General features: G+C 48.1%; 1 protein-coding gene across 3 annotated transcripts in view; it reads right to left on the reverse strand.

Annotated features, from left to right (window-relative positions):
- Window positions 1-22,167, reverse strand: part of PEG3 (paternally expressed 3) — a 30,828-nt gene extending 8,661 nt beyond the window's left edge. The window contains exons 1-11 of one of the 3 annotated variants that reach the window (XM_077756980.1): window positions 22,020-22,167; window positions 17,248-17,333; window positions 15,216-15,294; window positions 14,548-14,677; window positions 10,547-10,682; window positions 9,076-9,145; window positions 6,638-6,714; window positions 3,731-4,205; window positions 3,064-3,153; window positions 2,182-2,331; window positions 1,988-2,097 (exon numbers count right to left, since the gene is read on the reverse strand). In XM_077756980.1, coding sequence (XP_077613106.1) covers window positions 1,988-2,097; window positions 2,182-2,331; window positions 3,064-3,153; window positions 3,731-4,124 — 744 coding nt within the window. In that variant the 5' untranslated portion in view covers window positions 4,125-4,205; window positions 6,638-6,714; window positions 9,076-9,145; ... (3 more) ...; window positions 17,248-17,333; window positions 22,020-22,167. The remainder of the gene's footprint in view (window positions 1-1,987; window positions 2,098-2,181; window positions 2,332-3,063; window positions 3,154-3,730; window positions 4,206-6,637; window positions 6,715-9,075; window positions 9,146-10,546; window positions 10,683-14,547; window positions 14,678-15,215; window positions 15,295-17,247; window positions 17,334-22,019) is intronic. The other 2 variants (XM_077756981.1, XM_077756982.1) reach the window with 2 other exon arrangements.
- Between the last annotated feature and the right edge of the window lie 1,626 nt (window positions 22,168-23,793).

The following is a 23,793-nucleotide window of genomic DNA, read 5'->3' on the forward strand; positions in this document are numbered from 1 at the left end:
GGCGCCTGGGTGGCTTAGTCGCTTGAGCGTCCGACTTTCGCTTGGGTCATGATCTCACGGTTTGTGGGTTTGAGCCCCGCGTCGGGCTCTGTGCTGACTGCCAGCTCGGAGCCTGGAGCCTGTTTCAGAGTCTGTGTCTCCCTCTCTCTCTGACCCTGCCCTGCTCACGCTATCTCTCTCTCTCTCTCCTAGAAATAAATAAAAACATTAAAAAAAATTTTTTTAAAAAATAAATAAAAAGCAAAATTAGCAACCTCCTATCATCTTTATTTCCTGAGTATTTCAACACCCCCAAATAAGGGCTTGAATCGCTCACACCATTACAGATGAGTGGGAACGGAGCAGGGCTTGCAAGCCGCGGATGCGCACCACACCGCACCACCTCCTCGGGGGTAAGGGCGTATCACGGAGACTTTTTGTTGTCAAAAATCAAGCTTAAGAGTGAGTTTGTTTAGTATTTTTATCTAGATTCCTAAAATTTTGGCCAATTTGGTTTCTTCAAATAAGGTATTAAAATTAGTAGCAAACTAAGTGTGCCACAAACTTAGTTTCCTCTGTCACAAGGGACAAGGACGTCTGGGACAGAGGGATGCAGTTACCTCCGACCCCACCCACCTTCCTCCAGTTACTACCGCTGCGTGTGCTCTGCTCACCCCTCCCTCCCATACACCTGTGGTCCTTGCTGGTCTCCTGGACAGAGGACCAGTGACAGAGGTTTCAGGGTGGGATTGGAAGCCCTCCACCAGCGGACACCAACTTCTAAGTGCCACTGCAGGCGTGCACTGGGGACTGACCTGAGCTCTCCGCTCAGCTGCAGGACACAGGACACCTGCGCCAGGCCCAGCCATGCCTTGAAGCTGTCTCAGCTCTTCTGCCCTCTGTGTTCCGCCTGCTTGGCCTCTGTCTGGTTCCTGCCCCAGGGCCTTCACCTGAGACCTCCTGACCCTAGCTTCACTGCCTTCAAGAAGCTTCCTTTCAAATCCAAATCAAGATCTCTGGACAACTGTCTGTTATAACCCTCAATTTTTGCTTCCCAGCACTCTGTGGAATGAGGATCCCATACGGTATCCTACGAAGGCTTATTCAGGGGACTGCTGAGTGCCTTTTGTGGTTTTAAGGCTCAATGTTTCCAGGGAGCGGGGGATGCGGACCACCTCAGTCCCCTCTGCACTCTCTGACCTGGGCGAGGTCCTTAGCACTAAGAGGAGATGCAGGCATGCAGCCTCCAGGAACTTGGCTCCCCCTTCTTCTCAAAGCCCTTTCCACGCTGTGGCCCTCCTTCACGAGTGACCCTTCTCTTTACAGGTCAGCCCAGATCCCAAGGCCTTTTCGCGTTCACTGATCTCCCCAGCACACCGCCTCCTAAAACTATTGCCGTAACTGCCGACATGTAGGCTGTGCCCACCACATGCTAGGCATCGCATTAAGGACTTCACGTATACATATGAATTGCACTCACTCCTCACAGCAGCCCTGCTGAGCCAATCGCCACATCCATTCTGCAGATAAGGAAACTGAGGCTCAGCTTAGTTGAGCAAATGCTCCAAGGCTGCACACCTAGCAGGCGGCAAAGCTGGGCCTCGAACCCAGCCCTTGCTAGCTCCAGAGCCTTCACTCTCTTGCCTGACTGCTGCGTGGATGTGCAGCATCCCTGGCTCCATGTGGTGTGCTAGAAAGACCCCCGCAATGGTCCTGCTTCTCTGGCCCCATAGGGAACCACTGAAATGGCCAGCGTACCACATGCCACAGCTGCGGGTTGGCAAAGTGCTCCTCTGATGATGCGGGTGAGTCAGAAAGTAGGCAGGAGTCAACCCAGCCACTTGCCACCTCTGGGGACAGGCCTGGGCTCCATGCAGGGAAGAAGTGTCCCCTCTGAGCACTCAGGTGGGATTCTAGGGGCAGATGAGCACACCCCCCTGGGAAAGAAAGGCATCTCTGCCATGAAATGAAGATGGCCTTTCCAGAAAGAGAGGAGACCTAAGCATACCTGGGATCTTGACTCATAATCCATCACTGTGTCCCTACGTTTGCGCTCTCTTTCCGTCGCAAAAGTTGTTTTCTCCATTAGAGGAAGGGAAAGGTCCCGCTGAGGAAGTCCTGGGAAGAGAAAAGGTGTCACAGAGGCACAGGGGATGGCGTGGCCCTGCATGTGCGTCAGGGAAGTCCAAGCGTGGGACGTACTGCCTCTGGGGTTCCTGGGGTACGGCCAGCGCTCCCGAGCCTCCAGGTCTCTGCTCCTGCCTCTCCGCTCCCGGTCCCGCTCCCAGTCCAGATCCCAGTCCCGGTCTCGCTCCCGGTCCCACTCCTGGTCCCAGTCCCGATCCCGGTCACCTGAAGAAGCCAGACATGGAGGAGTTAACACGGTGCTGGGACACGTGGGATGGGGGCCCCATCCCCGCTCATCCCTTGAGGAGGCAGATCCCACACTGAGGTCTCCAGACTCCCATGCATGATCTGGGCTCTTCCAATTACCCCGGACCCGGAACACCACTTCCGGAGGCTTTGCCCAAGTGCCGGGTACGGCAAAACAAGTGCCACAGCGTGGGCTAGGGGCCGGTCCTCTGCAGACACTTCTGTTGTTTCCTGGCTCCTACACGGTCAGCCCCACGCTCCGGACTATGACTTCAGACCCACCCGCCAGTCTCCACGTGCACATGACACTGCCCCAAGAGACAAAACACATGCCTTCCCCAAAATCAAGCTTCCTTTTAAAAAGTCCACTGAAGGACCTTTAACAAAACTGCTTTCAGAGGCCAAGTAGTGATGAACTCTGCCCCTCCTGGGGAGGCTGTGGGCACAGCTTTAAACAGCCCGCTGCCAATTTGAAACAGCTTGAAATACTTTCTCATTATTAAAAAAAAATTTGTTTCATACTGGTATCTGCTCAGATATAAAAAATGTCTCATTGCATCATCAACTGACGTTCCCCTCAGATCTGCACTGCTGCGTCCACTGAGAGCACCAGGCCCACCGTGCACTGCCAGGCACTGGGTCAAGCGGGTGGCCAGGGAAGCTGAGCCCAAGTCTACCCCAACAGTGCTGCAACCTGACAGGGTTACTCACTGCAGAAAGAGGCGGCGGAGCGTGGAGGTGGGGACTCTGCTCCCTTCCGGCTTATGCTGTCTTCGCTGCGCAGGTCACTGCTGTTGTCATCTGAGAGGACACAAACGCTGACTTAATGCTTTATCACCTCCCACCTGTGTTCTCGAAAAAGCTCCCCCACGTGGAGCCCACCCTTGCCCCGACCACACGATCCCCTCACCCCCATGGGAAGCTGGAGTGATCTGATCCCTGCGTTTCTCAGCTTCCTACCACACCTGGGCAGCCTATGTGGCTGCCACCGCCCTCCCCTCCCCTTTACACGGCAGCACAACTCTCTGCGGTAACACACCCTTCGTGTCATGAAAGGGGGCCTGGGCCAGGGCCATGAGGTACACAGAGGCCCTCACTGAGGTGTGCCATTCCTGCCCACGCCACCTTAGGGTGGCAGTTCTTACTGGAGCACTCTACTCCCCAGAGACATGCGGCAACATCATGTCTGGTTGTCACAGCTGGGGAGGGGGTGCAACCAGCATCCTGTGGGTAGGAGAGAGGGGCCAGGGGTATGTCACTGCACATCCTATGACAGGCCGGCACCCCATGAAGAGAGTGATCTGGCCTTGACCACCAGTGGAGCCATGGCTGCAAACCCCAGGGAGATCATGGCTTCCCGACGACCTCCGTGCCTCACCTCCTGGCTCATACATCTCCTTGTAATTTTCCAGCAGAGTAACTAGCTTCTCACAGTTCTCTGGCTTTTTTGCCCGCACCCATGGCTTGATCTTTTCTGGAAGGATGGTCAGGTACTGTTCAAGGACCAAGAGCTCGATAATCTCTTCCTTGGTGCGAGTCTGTGGCTGCAACCAATCGAGGCAGAGGTTTCGGAGTTTGAACAGCGTCTTCCGAGGCCCAACAAATTCCACGTAGAGGAAATTCCGAAACCTCTGATGAAAGAATTCCGGGTCAGTTGCACCTTCTCTTATGGTGGCATCCGGCTCCTTAGTCAAGTCACTGTCTAGTTCTTGTACATCTGGGGCCCATGACTTCTTGGGTTTGGTAGCAGACAAGTACTTCGGAGGCAGCATTTTTCTAAGTGAAATCTTCACTGGAGGAACCAAACATGAATCAAAAGGAAAGACACGGCAGTCTGTGACGGTCTCGGGGACCTGTAGATCGCAATGAGATATACACATGTCCCAGAAGGTGAGATGAGGCAGCAGTGTGGGGCTGCCCTACATGGGCATCAATAATGCTCTGTGAACAAACCCCAGGGGCAGAGAGGCACAGTCTCGCACTATACAGATGCACATGTGGCACACAAACACAGCCTCTCATAGGGGTTCCAAGCATGACTTGCTTGAGAGTCAGCTCTGCTACTAACTGGTGTCATCCCTATGGGCAACTATTCAATGTCCTAGAGTCTGTCCCCTTACCTACTCCAGGGGAACAACAGCCCTCAACCCTTTTAGAACGTGAGGTGAAATAAGCTAATATCCTAAAAGGCCTGCCTACCCACTGCCCACACATGAGAGAGGCTCAAGGTGCTAGGCATCACTAAAAGCGAAGGTCAATTTTTTTCTCAGCAAAAATGGAAAAGGGGATACAGGGAACAAGGGTCAAATCTGCCATTTCTGATGATTTCTGAATGTCTCCATCACTGTGGAAAGTTCTACTGGCCAGAGGGGTAGAGTCTGCAGGTTCGCTCAGGACACCTTCTGTCGGCACTGCACACCCTTCTGACAAATGCCTGTCCCGAACCCCAGCCTCGGGCTCTGCTGACGCCTCCTCCTCGGGTAGGTTTCCTGAGCTGCACTATTCACCTCTCAGGTGTTGCAAGCACTCCTATGTATTTTTAACTACTGGAGTTAACTTGCCCCTCTCCACAGCCTCAACTATAAACTCTACTCCAGGGATTAGAGACTAACTTTTTCAGCCCTGTATCCTCTAGTGCCTGCCTGTCACAAAGTCAGGTACCAACCCTGATAGAACATACTGAAATTAACGGGCACAAACCCATTTTAAAAATTGATTTTAGAGGCACCTGGGTGGCCCAGTCAGTTAAGTGTCTAACTCTTGGTTTCAGCCCAGGTCATGATCTCACGGTTTTGTGAGTCTGAGCCCCACACTGGGCTCTGTGTTGACAGCATGGAGCCTGCTTGGGATTCTCTCTCTCCCTCTCTCTCTGCCCCTTCCCTGCTCATGGTGTCTCTCTCAAAAATAAACAAACTTGAAAAATAAATAAAATAAAATAGGTTTTAGACATAGGCATGCATTAAAACGTGGCTGAAGAAGCATAGCTAAGTTTCTGGGGAGAGAGAACATCCTGGATTAACCTCTATGCCCTTCCTTCCAAAGAACATTCTGGCGTGTCACCCACCCTCACCTGCCCACTTTTCTACCAGCCCCTCTAGGAAAGAACCAGCTTTGGGGCACCTGGGTGGCTTAGTCGGTTAAGCGTCCGACTTTCGCTTAGGTCATGATCTCGCGGTTCGTGGGTTCGAGCCCCGCGTCGGGCTCTGTGCTGACTGCCAGCTCAGAGCCTGGGGCCTGTTTCAGAGTCTGTGTCTCCCTCTCTCTCTGACCCTCCCCTGCTCACGCTGTCTCTCTCTCTCTCTCTCTCCTAGAAAAAAAAGAACCAGCTTTGATAATCCTCTGTATTGCTTCATTTATTTCCCATTTATTTCCCTTCATTTATTTCATTTCTTTTTTTCTTTTATTATCCGCCTCTTCATTTTAGAAAAACCTTTTAGACTGAGTTTAAAAGCTGATTTTCATTTTTTCTAATGCAATCAATTAAGGCTATACATTTCCCATTACCTAAACCATCTCCCCATGTGGACAGCCACAAATGGTATGAGAATGTAGACAATATGGGAAAAAATCTAGGTTTGGGTGAATTTAGATGAATTAATTCACCTGACACTTTTGAACTTCTGGCTTCACTTCCAAGGAAAAACAAAACAATATGCAGTAAAAATTTTATGCTTTTGTTTTAAATGTTAAACCAGTAAGTTTAAAATAAAGGTTCTTTTTTTTTTTATAAAGAGAAAAAAAGGTGTTTCATATGTTATTTGTGAATAAACCTAGCAAACTCTGCCATGCCATTTCCCCCCTGCAGTGACAGGCTTCCACTCTGCTCATGCAGAAACACCCCTACCCCCGCCATGCTTTCTCCCACCGCTCTCCTCTGATGCATCAACCTTCACACACACACGCACGCACGCACACCTATCATGAAGACCCTTGGGAATCAAGTACTGCCTCTCTGTCTGCCCTGCCCTTCTTGAGGATGGGTGACGACAGAGGGGAGGACACGAGATGGCACCCTGCCTGGCAGAAGACTTCCAAAGTCAGGGAAGGAAAAGGGCAAGTGTCCAGGCTCTGGGGACTGGAGCGATGCCTGGCTAAGAGGGACAGAGTGCACTGCCCTCATCAGGGCAGTGCTCTCCAACCCAGCAGGCCTGAATGGCAAAGACGAAAGGGCTGGAAGCCCAAGCCTGCTCTTCAGCACCCAGATCCCAGAGGAAACTCTAGTCCCATAGTAGACACTAGTCCAACTTCTCAGAGGAGACAGGATACCTTCAGGTATGTAAATCACCTGTTTGAGAAGAGGATCCTTTCCAGAACTTCAGAACAAGCAGCTTTCCGCAGGAACAGGGTCAAAATGGCAGGGACCTGCAGACATTTTAAAGAAAAAAAACCACATGGACAAATAAACATGGAAGAAATGCAAAAAGAGTGTCAGAGAATTAATTCTCCAAATGGCTGTGAACACAGATAGCATCAGAGGTGAGGCATTATATATCACCTTCAAGAAAAGGCCAATTCCAAGGTCGTAAACCAACCAAAGAGAAATAGAGAGGGTTCCCAATGTTTTTATGAAATCAGAATAATTTAAAAAGCCAATACAAAACTAGCACTAACAAACCACAGACCAAATTCAGTTATAAAAGGAGACAAAAGTCTCTAGCACTATCACCGTTGAACACTATTCTACAGAGTTCCAGCCAGTTACAACAAGGCAAGAAAAACCTGAGACATAAAGAAAGATCTAAAACTATCATTCTCTTTCATTTAAGAGTGTCCGCTCAGATACTGTGAATCAATGGAAACAGACCTTACAATAATTTAATAAGGAACTCACAACAGGCTCCCTAAATATGTATCAGCAATTAAAAATTCTAAAAAGTGGGAAGAGAACTGCCATTATAAAGACAGAAAAGATTTAATGAAAGACAACAGCATCCACATGGATAATGTTACAAACTATAATAATAAAAGGCAGTAACTGGAGACATGGGATAATCATGGGAATGTATGTATTTGGCATATTAAAGCTCTAAGACCTCCCCCAAGTTAATCTATATAATTTAATGGAACTTCGAAAAATATTAATGTTGCCGAACTTGGTGATGGTTCCAAAGTTGACCTGGAAGAGTTCCACTTGATCAATATTTTGAAAATTCATTTATCAAAAGGCCAACAAACCATACACAAAATTTAAGGAATATTTTCACATAATCTCAGGGTAAGAAAGTTCGTTTATAATCCACCTAAAGGAGAAAGACTACATAAAAATAACAATGATGGTTCTGTGTATACCATCAAAACCCAAGAAATAAAACAACAAAAAAGACCTACTTATAACTTATGACAAGAAACTGGATTCACTTAGGAATCATGGTCTAAGTTGACCACACAGTAGTCAGGTATCCAGCAGTGACCTGAAAAGTGGCATTTACAAACCAATAAGGAATGTACACATTACTTCAGTAGTAGGAAAACTAGCTGATCTTTCACCTGGGGGAAAGGGTCATACCATATATAAAAACGCTAAAATCCAAATAAAAGATTACTTTTTAGAATTATGGAGCAGAAAGGGGCTCTTCTAACTAGACGATAAAATTGGGAGATAGTAAGGACAACTTTGACTTCATACATGCACTTCTTTACTATGGTAATTTTTCTTTCCAGTAGACATGTATTTGAAGTGTAAACCACCAGTAGGTGAAAACTCTATACAATAACTGTAAGATGAAAAGGTTTGACAGGGAATCAGTAACTTTTCTAAGAGAATACAGACAGGCAAACCTCAGAAAGCAGAGGAAAATCTAGGGAAGAAATTTAAAAAAATGAAATGATTTAAGGGGCAACTTCCATTAAGATTTCCATGAGCGATGAACTCACTATGTTATAAAAACCCTTCCAGAACACAGAAAATAGATGGAGGACATTCTACTCATTAATAATCTGTCTGTTTAAATGCCCTTAAGAATCCTGTCATAAGGTACATGCCAAATCCTACACCAAAAATTCATTCATTTCTTTTCTCAAGAAATTCAGGACTAGAGCAAACAAATATGATCTTCTTTAAATGTCCTTAAGATTTTCTAACCAGGGCAACAGAACAGCCCTTAGTCAGCAAAAACATTAAATTTTTTTTTTTAATTTAACAGGAAAACCTTAAAAAAAAAGAATCAGGCCCTAACAACTCCTTCCCACAAATGCAGAGGAGGTTCATTTCAGATCTGAGAGTAAAAAAGAACAGAGTAATCATAAAGATGGACAATATAAGTATGTGTATATTGTACTGGGCGTACCCACATAGTGCTTGTGGCAATGGAGATTTTATAGAGAGCAATTTGGATAACTCCTTGAAATTTTAAATGTATGTACCCTGTCCTATAAATTCTATTTCCATGAATTTATCCCAGAAATACATAATGACATATGTGCAAGAATATAATCATTGAAGTAGTACTGACAATGCACAAAATATGGTACATATTCATGATTATGAAACCTTTTAAAATAATGAGGCAATCGGAAATAAACAGATATGAGATGACCTCTAACGGAGTTAAGTGCAAAATGGGGCACGAAAATGTGTAGAGCACTCTTAAGAAATTATAAAAACAGATGTGTTTACTTAAACAGACTATTTCTGTAAGAATATATATAAGACTAGTAATAGCGATTAATAGTGATCACCCGTGGGGAAGGGAACTGGAGGCCAGGGAAAGAAGGGAAACTTACTTTTTCACTGTATAGTCTCCTTTTGTTTTTTGTTTTTATTTACTTATTTTTTACCATGAGCATGTATTACCTAGTCAAAAAAATAAATTAAAGTTAAAACAAAACAATAAACAAAAGCACTTGTAGAGGCCTTAGAGACCGTTCCACCCACTAAGTGAGTTCATGCAACCGTGATGCCTGAACACCGAGGGGGGGGTCTCTTCCCTTCCCTGCCCATCACGCCCTGCTGAAGCCCAAGGTCATATCCTAAACCAGGCAATTTAGAGAACCCCAAAGAATCAACTCTGGAACTCTGAAACCAAGAATCACACACAGAAATTGCAGCTGTAAGTTGACTATACTCCCCAGATCTCCAGCAATTATTAATACCTAAATGCAAGGTCATCCCTTATCCTAGGGATTCCACTGAATCTGAAATCTAGCTGATAGACCTGTCTGCCCATGGGGACAGAGATACAGGTGTGTTCACAGAGGCACTGTGTGCAACAGCAAAGAACAGCGATGGGGAGAAGAATGCCCAAGCAGAATTCCAACAGCAAAGCCCACCGAAAGACCACTACTCAGCAGACAGGAAAATAAAAATGGGTACAAATTTTCTGCACTATAAAAAGCAACCAAAATAAAAACAAACCATAAAAGGAGGGGGAAAATATTTTGCAACATAGATGACAGTTAATATTTCAAATGTGAGAAGCTCTTAGAAAGTAATAAGAGAAACGTCACCCCGTGAAAATAAAAAATACAGTCCATAAAATTAGTGATAATTTCTAACAATCTCATCAGAAATCAAAGAAATGTGAAATATTATAGTGAACACTTTTTTGGCCCATCAAATGGGCAGATATTTCAAAAAGAAAAATCAAAAGGAAAAACTGATGTTGGTGAGAAGCTGGCTGGTACAGGTATGAACCGTAATTCTGGATGCCATTTCAGCCTATGTTTTAATAACATTAAAAATGCCCATTTCTTTTGAACCAACAAGTCTCCATTTAAGGACAATCAAGTAGTAAGGAAAAAAAAAAGCTAAAAAGTCAGGTGCCAACTACAATAAAGTCCTTACATATACATCTAGTTTCCAGTTTACAAAAGGTTATACGTGTAGCACTAAAAAGCTGCCACAGTAAATGAGTGAGTGATGCCATTTTACACATGGAGCCATGGGAAGGGACAAGCGCATGTCAGAAAACTGTTATGTTGCTAACGTGTTCTTGTATAACCATAGTCCCAAAGTGGGACTCGAATCCTGTCCAAGTCCTCAAGAGTCAAACTCCGGAAAAGGAGACACCGATCGACAAACTCCTACAGGGGTACCTGACAGCAGGTGAGCCCTGTGAGATGAGGTTAGGTGCATCCTGACCAAGTGACCCAACCCTTGTCCCTGACTCACTCTGTCCTCCATTTACAGCCAAAAGGGCAACTCAGAGTGGGGCCGGATATGCTGGGCGAGTACTTGCCAGGGCCCCATACTCACCTTACCCTCAGGAAGACCCAGATTTCAGGTGAACTCGTCCTGTGACAGCGCCTCTGGCCAATCAAAAGCAAACTGCTCTACCCACTTCGCCCCCACTTCCCCAGTCCAGCTTCTGCCTCCATGGCAACAGCCACGCCTACCGTTAAAGAAAACAGAAGATACAGGTTTGGAGGTAGCTGAGATGAAAGCATCAAAGAGGAGTTGGGTAAAGGTTTGTCTGATACGATCACATGAAATGTTGGGGCTGAGGGGGAAGCCTGTCCAAGGACAACCCGGAAAGGCCAACAGTAACAATTTACCCATATGATCAGAGATGTACCTAAAGATGCGTGAACTCAGTAGATATGAGAGTGTCTGCACTTACACCCAAAGTCCCTGAGGGCAAGGCCTCTGTTGCCTTTTCTATCACTGTATTTTTTATCTCACAGGATTGGCACACAGGTGTTCAATAAAGTTTTTTGCACTTAGATGCAAAAATGTTTAATAAATCCAATCTAGAACACTATAAATAGCTCATTCCAGTAATAAAAAGAAGATATTCCAATTCCAGTGGACTGTTCTATACAATGGATTATAGGGGGAAGGGAGTCCCATGAGCATTGTTACGTGTTAAAAAGAGTTTGCAAACTTCAACAGCCTCTCCTTATACATTCTTAGCAAACAGTGCAACCAGGAGGCCACCTATGAACAATAAAGATTTACCTCAAATAAAAGCAAGCAAATATATTAAACACTAAAGGTATTCCAACTAAAAGTGGAGGCCAGGAAGAGAGGTCCTTCACAACCACCATGCAACACTATTCTGGAAAAATCTAGCTAACACAACTGAAGACAAAGAAATGAAAGGCATAATGTGGAAAAGGCATTATTTTGATCTGACAAGCCTGTCAGTAAATACAAGGGAAAAATCCCATTAATAGCAAAATAAATAAATTCCCATAAATAAATTCAAACTATCTGCAACTCCAAACAAATCTTTTTAAGCGTATAGAAGGACATAAAACAAGTCCTATGTACATGAAGACATGTTTTTGGATGGGAATGTGGAAATTGTCAATCCTTCCTTGAACATACATACATTAAAATCCAATAAAAGGATGGGGAGCTTTGACAAATCGAGAATCCAGTTCCTCTAGAAGAATAAGTGTACAAAACTATCAGGACAATCCTGAATAAGGTATGTGTGTGGTGGGCGCAGTGTGTTGTCTGTAAAATGACCCAAACATATGGAAACGTACAGTATTCTTTCCACCACAATGACGCAAGTGTCAAGACAAATACACTAACCGAGCTAATACTGTCCCCAAACTGACTTGCGTGAAAGTGTACACATACATGGGATTTAGTTTATAATAAAGAAAGGTTTTTAAATCAAGAGAAGCAATAACTATTTAAAATACAAACTATGAAATTTCTGAGGACTAAATGGTAAAGAGTAATTTTAACAAAAGTGATGAGGGGTATGGCCAACACTTTAACTTCTGACCATTTATTTAAGTATGCATTTCTAAGAAGGGCTGGAGACAGACTCTGGCTTTAGGAAAGCACCACAAAACCAGTGCTGGGGTCTGGCCTCCTCCCAAGAAATTCTGTATTTCAACAATGCATCACTGGAAGCGTAAGGCCCCAAAGGCCAATAACCTACTTTGCTCTCGCTAAAGTAAGTCAGTGCACTCAAAAAACTGCATTCCTCCAAAATTTTCACCAAACAGGAAGGAATAAAAACATAAAAATCTTTAATGGAATGCTATGTAGCCATTAAGTTTATGCTTTCAAGAAGTTTAACTTTATTTTGATTGCAAACATAAAAGGTAGTACAACGTTCAGACAGTACAGAATATTTAATGTAGAAACCACAAGCCACACCTACTGATCAAATCTGTTGCTATACTAAACCTTTTGACATCCACAGAATAGCATTAAATTTTTATCGAAATGAGATCACATTAGGTGTTTTTCATGTGTGTGCTTTTAACTTTTTTATTTTTATTTTTTTAAGTAAACTTTATGCCCAACATGGGGTTGGAACTCACAATCCCAAAATGAAGAGTCGCGTGTTCTGCCGACCAAGCCAGCCAGGTGTCCCTTGTGTATGCATTTTAAAACCTAGTAATTTATGATGGTTATCATTCTACACTAGTACACACAGATCTATACCATTCTTTCTGAAGGCCATGTAGTATTCCATTCTACAGGTACACTTGTTTATTTAAGCTTGTTGGAAACCACTAACATAAAAAAACCTTTAAAGTATTAAATGGAAGTAACAGGGCGTTAAATTGTACAGCATACATGGCCTTTATATATATACCTGTTTATACACACATAGAAAATGGTGAAAATGTCCACACAATGGAATATAAGGCAGTTTTTAGAAAGCAAACCTATAGATGGGAATGTATTTATATGGAAATTCTTGTAGATACTGTTAAATAGCTACAAAGTAGTATGTGTACACAGGCAAAGAAACATACCCATAAAAATGGAGACTAAAAACATGGTGGACACATTATCTGAGCTCTCCAGGTGGCATAATGCACCCTCCCTCCGCTCACCAACTACTTTCTCACATCCCAGGAACTTTACTCTTATAGCTTGAGTTTGAAATGTTAATGAACTGAAAGTGATCTTAGTGTGCTAAAAACAAAACAAAACAAAACAAAAAACACCACACAAGAGCAAACAACTCACAGGTATTTAAACATATGGAAGTATGTATAAACCAGAAGAAAACTTCCATTTAAACTTGTATAAACTATTCATAAGATGGGGAAAATAAAAATATAAATAATAAAAATCCTGCTTCTTTTTGTATTTTAATTTGAAATGTTATTCTAAGTTTACAATTGGGAAAAAATGTTTTGAATATAAAATTCAAAATAAATTCAAGTGCTGTTGATCTTTCCTTTTCCCTTCTGCCTATTACTGCTGAGCAGCACGTCCCCTGCTGTGGGGTCCCCAGGAAGTGGCCCCTGCTTACGTGACACTTCATCTTCCCCTCTGGCCATCTCCCACTGCTCCCATGGCGGCCTCCACTCGCTGTGTGTACATCCCCATCCAGCCTGTGCACCACCTGATGGTGCTCCATGCCCAGGCCCTCCCTCTGGCCTCACGATTCAAACTGAATTCTGGCCACATGGCAAACCCATCACCTTCATTTCCTGACTTGCAGGTGGACCCTTGCATACCCCTAGTTACTGAAGTTTCCGTATTTCCCTCTGCTCTCTGGAGTACATATCCTAGCGTGGGTTAAGTAGTAGCAAAGGGCAGGATCTTAAAAGGTCTGACCACATCTGGCAGGCAAAGGCAAAGGTGGAGACACAAAGGGACCAGGCCCTGCTCCTAGGGGCCAAGACCACCAATTCTAAGAGGAGGGAAAGAGAGGAGATGAATGATAGAAAGCAGACTCTCTCTCCACCCTGGGTAGAGGGGCTTATGGATTTTCAGCGTTAACCTCCAACATCACTTCTTGCATACGCTAGGTATCTAACCATGACATGTTATATGCATTATAAGCATTTTATGCAGAGTAAATTTCACGTGTGAGCTTGACCACTTAAAACCATAAGATAGTGGCGCCACCTGGACGACAGTGTGTCCACTGTGGTTTTGACTGTGGTATTTGTGCCATTCTTTGAATGTTTTATAGCATTTTACTTGTCTATTTCATAAAAATGAATAGAAAACAAAAGTATGGGCCTCACAATTAAGGTAACTGAAACAAGGATAGAATTCATCCTTGCTAGTGGGGTATCTTTGGCCTCGAACAACTGGATTGGGAAGAATTCAAAGAACACAGATCAGAGGCTGGAAAACGTTGACTGGGACATGTAAGGAGAGCTAAAGAAATCCTGTGACCCCACTGTTTGACCTCAGGTCCCCACATCCATTCAGTTGAGAAAGAAGCTCCATGAGAGCTTCTTCAACCCCATCTCTACTTACTTACTTGGGCCCCTCGTCACGGTGCACCTAGATTCAGCCCCCTCACTCATTCTACCTACCTCATCCGAGGGGGCTGGAATTGAGAACTTTAAAGTCAGGAAGCGAGGAAGTTACTTTCTTCGTTTCTTGGGGACAGCATGGTGTGTAGTCTCCTCTCTCTTCTCGTTTGCTCCATTCTCCTGCCTCTTTCTGCAGACCGACATTCTCTACTTCAGCATGCACGTGGTAAACGCTGCCCCAGTCCCAGTCCTACCTCACCTCCCGGTGACGCGCCCAGTGCTGACAGCCTCAGCAACCCAAGCTCGGAGGCTGCAAGCGCACACCACAGCTCAGGTTCTGTGGTGGTTCTCAAACTTGGGGTGCCAAAAGCCATCCGAGGTACTTGTGAAACATGTACCTGCCTTTCTAGGTGTGACAATCTAGAAGGCCTGTGGTTCTCTAGGAAAGAGGCATTCCAATAGGCACCCCAGTAACTATACTTTGAGAACCATGGCTCTAGGCTTAGATGTCCGGTCTTGTCTGATCAACCATGAACAGGAACATGCGGACAACAGGGGCTGCTGGGGGGCGAGGGGCAGTTTCACATGGGAATGTCAGCGAAGAGTAAAGGACCACTCTCCCTACCATACTGGCAATGACCTCCACCCTCTGGTCTTTTAGATGGCTCTTCTTCAATAATATCCACATCACCCTGGGCTTACCTCTATCACAAAGGCTTAGCACTTACCACACTGCAGCCAAATTTCCTTGTTGGTGTCCATTCTTGTGGGCTTTCCCCAGAAATTTCAGAAGAGAGGAAATAGTATCTAAAAGTTTTAGTTTAATGATCAGACCCCAATAGTTCAAGACGAATAAAGCTACTTTAAAGAGAACGTCTTCTGAGCCAGTATGACTTATCTGGCCATATTTTCACATCAGTTATTAGCTGATCAGTTTTTTCCCCCCAAAGGAGAAAGGACGTGACAAGACAGCCCACACAGCATGTACAGGAAAGGGGTACTCTAGTCAAACCTAATCTGAGTGGAAATTGGGGACTGTAGATAGGTGGCCTCTGGTGTCCTAGTTACCCTAGTACAAGCTTCACTGCAACTAGATGCTAGCACTAGGCTACCTTAAGGCCAGTGCTAGTAAACCTTCACATTCTCTCATTTTGATTCCATACTCACCAAGTAACTTTCTCATTATGATTTCACTGCCCATGTAGGTCTGCCTACAGGGAGAGAATCTGCTGAGCATACACACTTTTGAGTACTTGGGTCCCTGTTGTAGCTCTCTCCCACTATAGACTGACAAACCAGAACTGAGGAAACAGGAACACTGTACTTTAGTCACACTGGTTTTCAACATAAACTAGTATGTCAGTAGGGTTTACACAGGTCTCCTGAGCTTCATTAGTGTGGATCTACTAACACAGGATGAGTTCTTAGGCAAAATAAGGTTTCTGAGTCTCCACAGGCTTTAGGACCAGACACTGCATACTTGAAGCATTCACTGAGGCCAGGAATGAGCCAATCCACTGCCAGGGACCCACCTGGGATGGCACGTGAGCCTTCCTTCAGATGGTAACACACCATCAGCACAGTCACCTATTTTGGTAAGCATGTTTTCTTACTCCTCATTTAACTACAGTTCCCATTCAGCAGACGCTGAAGCCAGTGATTACATCACCCACTTCCAGAGACACAAAGCCTGGCATGGTCCTATCCCAGAATGGGGGACAGTATCCATGTTTGCTGACGGAATCCATGTTTGCTATTTCACTCAGTTCCCCACATGATGTGATTCACTGTACCTCATGTGAAGCAGTCAGCAAGGTGTGAAAGAAGAGTACAGGCCCCACTAAATCTTTCAGTAGCTCTTTCAAATCCGTCCGCCTCACTTCTCTCTCTGCTCTGACCCTAATCCGAGCCATCATCCCTCACCCAGTCGCTGCAGTCACTGTTTCCACCCTCCCTTCTGAACCCTACAACAGGTGATATTTTTAAAACACAAATCTGATTCCCATGTTACTTTTATGGCTAAAACATCTCAATGGTTTCCCACTGTGCTTCATGTCAAGCCAATATACTTACCACTCACTGAAAGGCCTTTCACACACAGCACCAGCTGACCTCTTCCCCACCTTGATCAAATGCCACTCAATTCTTTCTTTTGCTCCAGGCATCCTAGACTTCTGGCTCTTCTCTTTGGAGCCCTCAAAAATGCCCCTGTGCCATCTGCTTGAGATTACCCTTCCCACAACACCCTACCATCCTCCCTTCTTCAGTGCTCAGCCTGAACTTCCCTGGCCTTCCAGGAAGGCCCTATGTGGCCTCTTTCAGGTTAACTGCCTACAGTGAATATTCTCTCTCAAAACCATAAATTGCACAATTATTTTGTCAATATCTTTCATTATCCAATAGACTATGAACTCCAAAAATACACCTCTTTTCCCACTCTAGGCCATGTTTGCTAGAAGAACTGATGGATCTCTCATGCTTCTTTAATCATCCAACAAGAGATAAAGAGTAGGCCTGAAAGTGCAACTGAGCGTTGGAAAAAAAAAAAAACGGTAGGGAACTGAAAAGGATAGCATGAGGCCAAGGAGAATTTCTGGCAAACACACAATTCACCAGAAGAGTCTGTGAGTTTTCAGAAAGCACAAATGAGTACTTGCATGGCTGCCTGGAGTACATATGCAGTAGAAAAGTGTCAGGATGAGGAAGAATGTGTTCACTCCAAGGATGAGTGTGGCACTGTGAGAACAGAATGCAGCTCACCTGGACCTGGATCCAGCCACCTAGTGTTTGGACCACTTCCTCTTGCCAGCTGTCTCTGAGAAGGGTAGAAGCTCGAGAAGGCAAAGCTGGTGAAGGAAAAAAAAAAAAGAAAGCATGAGATATACCGAATTCACTTTGCAAACCCCAGATTCCTCAGACTGGAAAGGACTACACAACAGGTGCACCTTTACTTCCTCCAGTGGCAGAGGTCAAGTGAGACCGGGAGGAAGAGCCCTCCCTCTCTAGATGGACGGGCCATGGGCATTGCTCCCCGAGGTACAAGCCGTACTGTGGACTGTAATCATAGCCTCTTCCCTGTGGGGTTACACCAGTGGCTGTGCAAGTCATTATCTGAACATCTTAGAAAGCTTTCTAACAAGCAAAGCAAAACAGTAAAGACACAGGACTTTGGATTAAGAAATCAATTCAAGAACCCGACTTTCCACTTATTAACTATGTGACACTGGTAGTCCCTCTAAAAGAAAAGGACACATGTAGGCAAAACTCAGGAGAAAAAAAGAGCTGAAGTGGTACTATTACTTACTTATATATTTATGTACTTATTTACAAACCCCATAGAGTGCTTAACATCTTACTTTCACTGTCTCTGCTACTCCTCACCACAATACCGTTAATTTTCTAAGTCTCCTATTATAGAAAATCAGATGCTCAGAGAACTCAATCTCAGAGTTCATGGCAGACTACTATAGATCAAGCTAACATCACTTTGAAAAACAGAATTTCTACTGACATTTTCCGTGGAGACCATATGGACTAGTGAAACAGATACTCCTTAGAAAAGTACATTAAAATTCCAGTTTTGCCATCTAATAGCTAGTGATGCAGGCCCATAAGTTTAAGTGCATTGTAAATTTAAGTAATACGAGGAGCTTATCTTTTATTAGGACCTTAGTACTACCGTCATTAGGTAATTACTTCATTCCTTAAGCTTATCTACCATTTTAGAGGTTATCACCCTGCTCCCAAGTGGGTTAATACTACATATTTCAAGTCCCACTGTGCCTCAGTGGGCGCATTCAATCAGTTAGGGGGTACTTCCTGGGGGAAGTACCTTCATGACTATGACTCTAACTCTATATTGATGATATCGACTGGAAGATGTGCATACTTAGTTAGGTTTCTCTCACCACCTGGTGGGGAAGGAGCCTTCCAATGTTACTTTCTTTACCTAAAAAAAAAAAAAAAAAAAGGAGAAGAAAAGAAAAGAAAAGGAAAAAGAAAAAAGAGGTGGGGGCTTATGAGATGCTTTGGTGGAGCCAGGACTAGAAGTGCCCCGGCTGGAGTCTGGGATACATGTAAGCAAACCCAGGGAGAGCTAGTTCAGTGCTAGTTCACCGCAGTCCTGCAGGGGACGCAGCTACAGGGCCACAAGATGCTCTCCGCGCGCGCAGCTCCCCCACCCCCTCCAGCCGCCAGCAGGTAGCCCCACCCAGGAGCCAGGACGGCCCTGCCCCCTCCCCCTAGAAGGACTCTCCCAAACCACACCCCGACGTGCCTAGGGTGCCACGCCCCTCTTTTTTGCGCCCTAAATTGTCCAGTCCCAAGATCTTATAGATGTTTTCCTTTGCGTAAACTCCATACTGACCTCAAAGCCTCCACACCCCAAAACTTATGTCACAACACACCTCCGTCTTCTGGAGACCTGGCCTTCCCCAAATCTATTAAAATATCGATACCTGAACCCCAGTTTTTCAAACAGACCCTCAGGGCTGCACAGATGAATCCTGTCGCTACATTCCCAAGACTTGGCTTTGGTGTCCTTCTGAGGAAAGGTCGTGCCTGCCACCCTGTTGCACAGCCACGGCAGCAAACACTCCGGGCTGGCTAAACTGGAGCCTGCACAGCAAACCTGACTCCTTTTCTCAGCCATGCGAAGGTGGACAGGCCTCTCCAGGACCCCTCAGTCACTTAGGACATGGCAGTCCCACCTTCAGGTCACCCCCTGCAACTCCACAGTCCTTTTTGATGACGCCTCAGCTGTTAAGACTCAGTAGTCACCTACTGGCCAACATGGCGCAAGGCTGGGCAGGGTCTGCAGCCCCATCAATCTGGACATGAGAGCTCCTCCTTCACACCGCCCCCTGCAGCTCCGCCATCATTCAGATTGCGCCTGCGTAGCAAGCCCTGGCTGCTCCTCTGGTCCCGCCCCCTGCAGCTAAGCCGTCATTCAAGATGGTGCCTGCGCAGTAAGCCTCAGCAGCCAACTCTGGGCCCGCCCCCTGTTGGTCAGCTGTATTTCAAGATGGCGCCTGCGCAGTAAGCCACGGCAGCCACCTACAGGACAACAAACACACCGCTGGGATGGATAGGGGTCTGCAGGCCCTTCCCTCAGACTCACCCCCTGCCGCTCTGCCATCATTCAAGATGCGCCTGTGCAATAAGCCTCTAGGGGCTACCCCAGGACTACCCACCCAATGGGTAGGGGTCTGCAGTCTCCTGTTATTCAAAACATGAAAGCCTCTATCAAGACTGCTCCCAGTAATACCACCATCACTAATGGTGACATTTATGCAATAAGCTTTAGCTGTCACCTACTGGTCTTACTATAATTCGAGTGGGTGGGGCTCTGCAGTCCTTCCCTCGCTCCCGCCCCCTGCAGGGCCCCTATCACTCAAAAGGTGCCGGCGAATTAAGTCTTGGCTGCCACCTGTCGACAGAGTAGGCGGAACTCCTCAGCCCCTCCCCTTGGGCCCAGCCCCTGCAGCCACGCAACGGTAAAGACAGCGCCTGCGCAGTAAGCCTCAGCTGCCACCTGTCGGCCAACAGAGCCAGAGTGGGCGCTGCTGCAGCCCCGCCCCTTGATCCCACCCACTACAGCCAGCTCCGCGGTCACTCAGATGGCACCTGCGCAGTAAGCCTCAGCTGCCACCTGTCGGCCAACAGAGCCAGAGTGGGCGCTGCTCTGCAGCCCCGCCCCTTGGTCCCACCCCTTACAGCCAGCCCCGGGCGGGGGGGGGGCACTCAAGATGGCGCCTGCGCAGTAAGTCTCGGCTGCCATCTGTTGGCCAACATTAAAATGGGCCGTTATATAGCTCCTCCCCTCCCCGTGGACCCGCCCCCTGCAGCTCGGCTGTCCTTCAAGATGGCGCCTGCACAGAAGTCTCAGCTGCCACCTGTCGGCCAGCAAACAGTACTAGAGTGGGCCGAGCTTTGCAGCCCCTCCCCTTGGACCCGCCCCCTGCAGTTTTGCTGTCCTTCAAGACGGCGCCTGCGCAGTAAGTCTCGGCGGCCACCTGTCGGCTAACAGCAGTAGAGTGGGCCGAGCTCTGCAGCTCCTCCCCCCCTTGGACCCGCCCCTTGCAACTCTGCGTCCTTCAAGATGGCGCCTGCGCAAAAGTCTCAGCAGTCACCTGTCGGCCCAGGAATAGTCAGGAATAGTGCCAGCCTGGGCGGGGCCCAGCAGCAGGGTCAGTTCCCCAAAATGCCCGTGGCCCCACCCCCTCTGCCCCGCTGACAGAGTCTGCGCGGCACAGCTCCGCTACTCCGTGTCTCCAGCATTCCCCTAGCCAAAAGATAGGGCCAGACACACCGCGAGGCGACAACCATAAGAGAAAACTGAGAAACCATAAGAGAAAACTGAGAAACCATAAGAGAAAACTGGCATCTGCCATGCCCAGATATAGCCAACGAGTAACAGCGGGCACGTCGACAGACTGTAGCCCTGTACTTCAGGACTAACGGTTCCATGGCGGCCGCGACCGCGGCAGCCGCGGCAAACTTAGCACAAGGCCTGGCTTCTCCAAACCACGTGGACCCTGCTGACAAAGCGGTCTCTGGGTCACCAGCCATGGCCCTTTCTCAGAATTCAGAGCTCAGCCCTCAAGCCAATCGGGGTGGCACTGTCAGAGCAAGCCTCTGCAGCCAGACCTTTGATTAGCAAAAGTGTGAGGTGGTCAGGACCCTGTAGCTTTCAGTCACTGCATACAACACGGGGTCATCACGGTCCCCCACAGCCCTTAGCCCGGCCCTGCTGTCGCCAGCCAGCCACCATTGCGCCTGCCTGCGCGGCAAACCTCAGCCACCCCGATCAAAGATGGCGCCAAGGTAGGCGGGACTCAACGATAACGTCACACCTGGGCTCGCGGCAGTCTGGACCGCCCTTGGCCCCGCCCCAATCCACGGCCAACCAATCAGGGCAGCGCCTGTGCAGCGAACTTTACCGCCCACACCAAAGATGGCGCCAGTGTGGGCGGGCTCCCCAGTCACTCACAGTCCAGAGAAAATACTCCACAGGCATGAAGCCCTTGGCCCCGCCTCTTGCGGCCCTTAGCTCCTCCCACCGCCACTGCGGCAAAACAAGCCCCGCCCCCCAAACTCTGGCTGGGATGGAGGGACAGCCTGAGCGACGGACGTAGTGATCTGCAGCCCCCAGACCCAGCCAGCCCGCCACTTCCCCAGCACCCACCCTGGTGGGCCCTCTTGACAGAAGTCCGTGGTCATCCCATCCCCGTCCCCCACCTGCACCAGGCAAGATGGCGCGGCAGCCACCCCTACCCCGGTTCCGCGGCCACCTCAAAGGGGCAGCCCATCCCAGAGACCCCGGCTGGACACGCAGGATGGTGCCCACGGCAAGCGCGGCAACCCGCGCCCTGCACCCCTTGAGGACCCCGCCAGGCGGTGTCCGCCAGCCACCTCCCCCTTCCCCATCTGACCAGGGTCCCAGACTACGGCGTGACCGCCGTGCCGCCTTAGGCGGCATTCGGACACCGTCCTGACTCGGACGTGCAGGGCGGGGGTCCGGCTGGACTCACCTCCCCTCACCACACCGCCTCGGGCCTCACGGCTCGGCCCGGGCGCAGCCCGCGTGCACGGTCTAGCACGCCCACAGGGCCCCTGGCGCCCGGCGGCGCCACCAGCCCAGGGTGGACATGTCCGCTCCTCAGCTCCGACCTCGTTCTCCCGCGGCTCCCGGCGTCTGCACCGAGCCTCTGCGCGCGACTCCTTGTCAGGCTCTCCGCAGAGGCGGGGCTGCAGCGCAGGCCAATCAGAGGCCGAGCGTCCCACCCGGGCCCCCCTCGCCACGCCTCTGAGTGCTGTCAATCAGGCAGTGGTTGCTGTGGTGACAGCTTGGCGCGAAGGCAGGTTGACGTCAACGAAGCCAACACCAGGGGCCCCTGACAGGGGTCTCGATGAGAGGGTGCGGGGGTGTGTGAGACCCCCACACAAAGAAGGGGGGGGTGACACAGAGAAGGGCCGACTAACGACTCCCAAACACAGAACCAATGAAGAAAAAGAAAAAAAAACCATTTGTCCAAAAAATGGAAATCCTGCGGGCAAAACCATGTACATTGAAGTGTGAAGAACGAGAAAGTGGGAGACGACACTTTTCTGTCCGGGACGTGCAAGAGCCGCGGGGCTGGCCCCTCCGTAAGCCGGGGGCTGGTGGGCTCCGGGCGGTCAAGGCTGCGCCGGAAGCNGCAGAGACCCCCACACGGAACCCACAGACCCCGCCGCGTCCCGCACGGAACCCGCGCAGACCCCCACACGGAACCCGCAGAGACCCCCACACGGAACCCACAGACCCCGCCGCGTCCCGCACGGAACCCGCGCAGACCCCCACACGGAACCCACAGACCCCGCCGCGTCCCTGCACAGATCCTCACACAGGTCCCCGCAGCATCCCGCACAGACCCCACACGGATCCCCGCAGAGTCCCTAACACACCCCTCAATCCGTCCCGCAGCGCCGCACGCAGCCCCTCCGTGTGCACAGGTCCCACAGTGCCCGGGAGACCCCACGAGCCGCCCCGCACACGGCCCCCCGCACAGACCCCGCGGGTTCCCCGCAGCGCGGGTCCGGCACGCCGCTGACCGCCGAGGACACCGGGGAGCGGAACCCCCTTGTCCGGGACTTGGGACAAGCTGTTCACGTTTGTGGGAACGAGCTGGTAAGTGTTTCCATTTGCTTGTTTGCTCAGGATGAACACATTTGCAGGTGAAACTTGTGCAAAACAAGAAATCGCAAACTGGTTACCTCCAAGGAAGAGGAATTGCTGGGGNGGGGGAGGATGAAGGGAGGATTTTCCCCCTGCTCCAACCCATACTGTGTGATATAAAATATAAATACAAGTTTCTTTTCTAGTAGTAAAATCAATGAATTATACAAAGTTCATTAATGTACCATTGATCCAGCTCTGCACTCTCAAAGGTCGAAAGCAAAGATAAACAGCGAAGCGTCAAAGATTGTAGGCAAGCATTTTCGTGGAGCGTCATTTTTTATTAGAAAAGTGTACCCTGCATGAGATTTAAACTGTATTCTGGTCAATCCATACGTTGCAACTTTACGTGGCCAATTAAAAAAAAATGCAGGATTTTAATGTTCAAGGAACAAATTCCTAAGATGGTTAATTATAAAGAGCAGGTTACTTACAAGCACACAGAATACGGTGCCCAAAATTAAATGTTCTATTTATACACAGTAAGTATAAATAGAAATGAGTGGTTGCTTGCTACGTTAGGAAGCCACCGGCTTGGGGTGCGGGGCGTTTAAAGCTCCCCAAGTCTGCAACAGTCTCGTCTCGGCCAG

Source organism: Crocuta crocuta, unplaced genomic scaffold (genome assembly GCF_008692635.1).
Source record: "Crocuta crocuta isolate KB4526 unplaced genomic scaffold, BGI_CrCroc_1.0 scaffold142, whole genome shotgun sequence".
NCBI classification, from domain to species: Eukaryota; Metazoa; Chordata; class Mammalia; order Carnivora; family Hyaenidae; genus Crocuta; species Crocuta crocuta.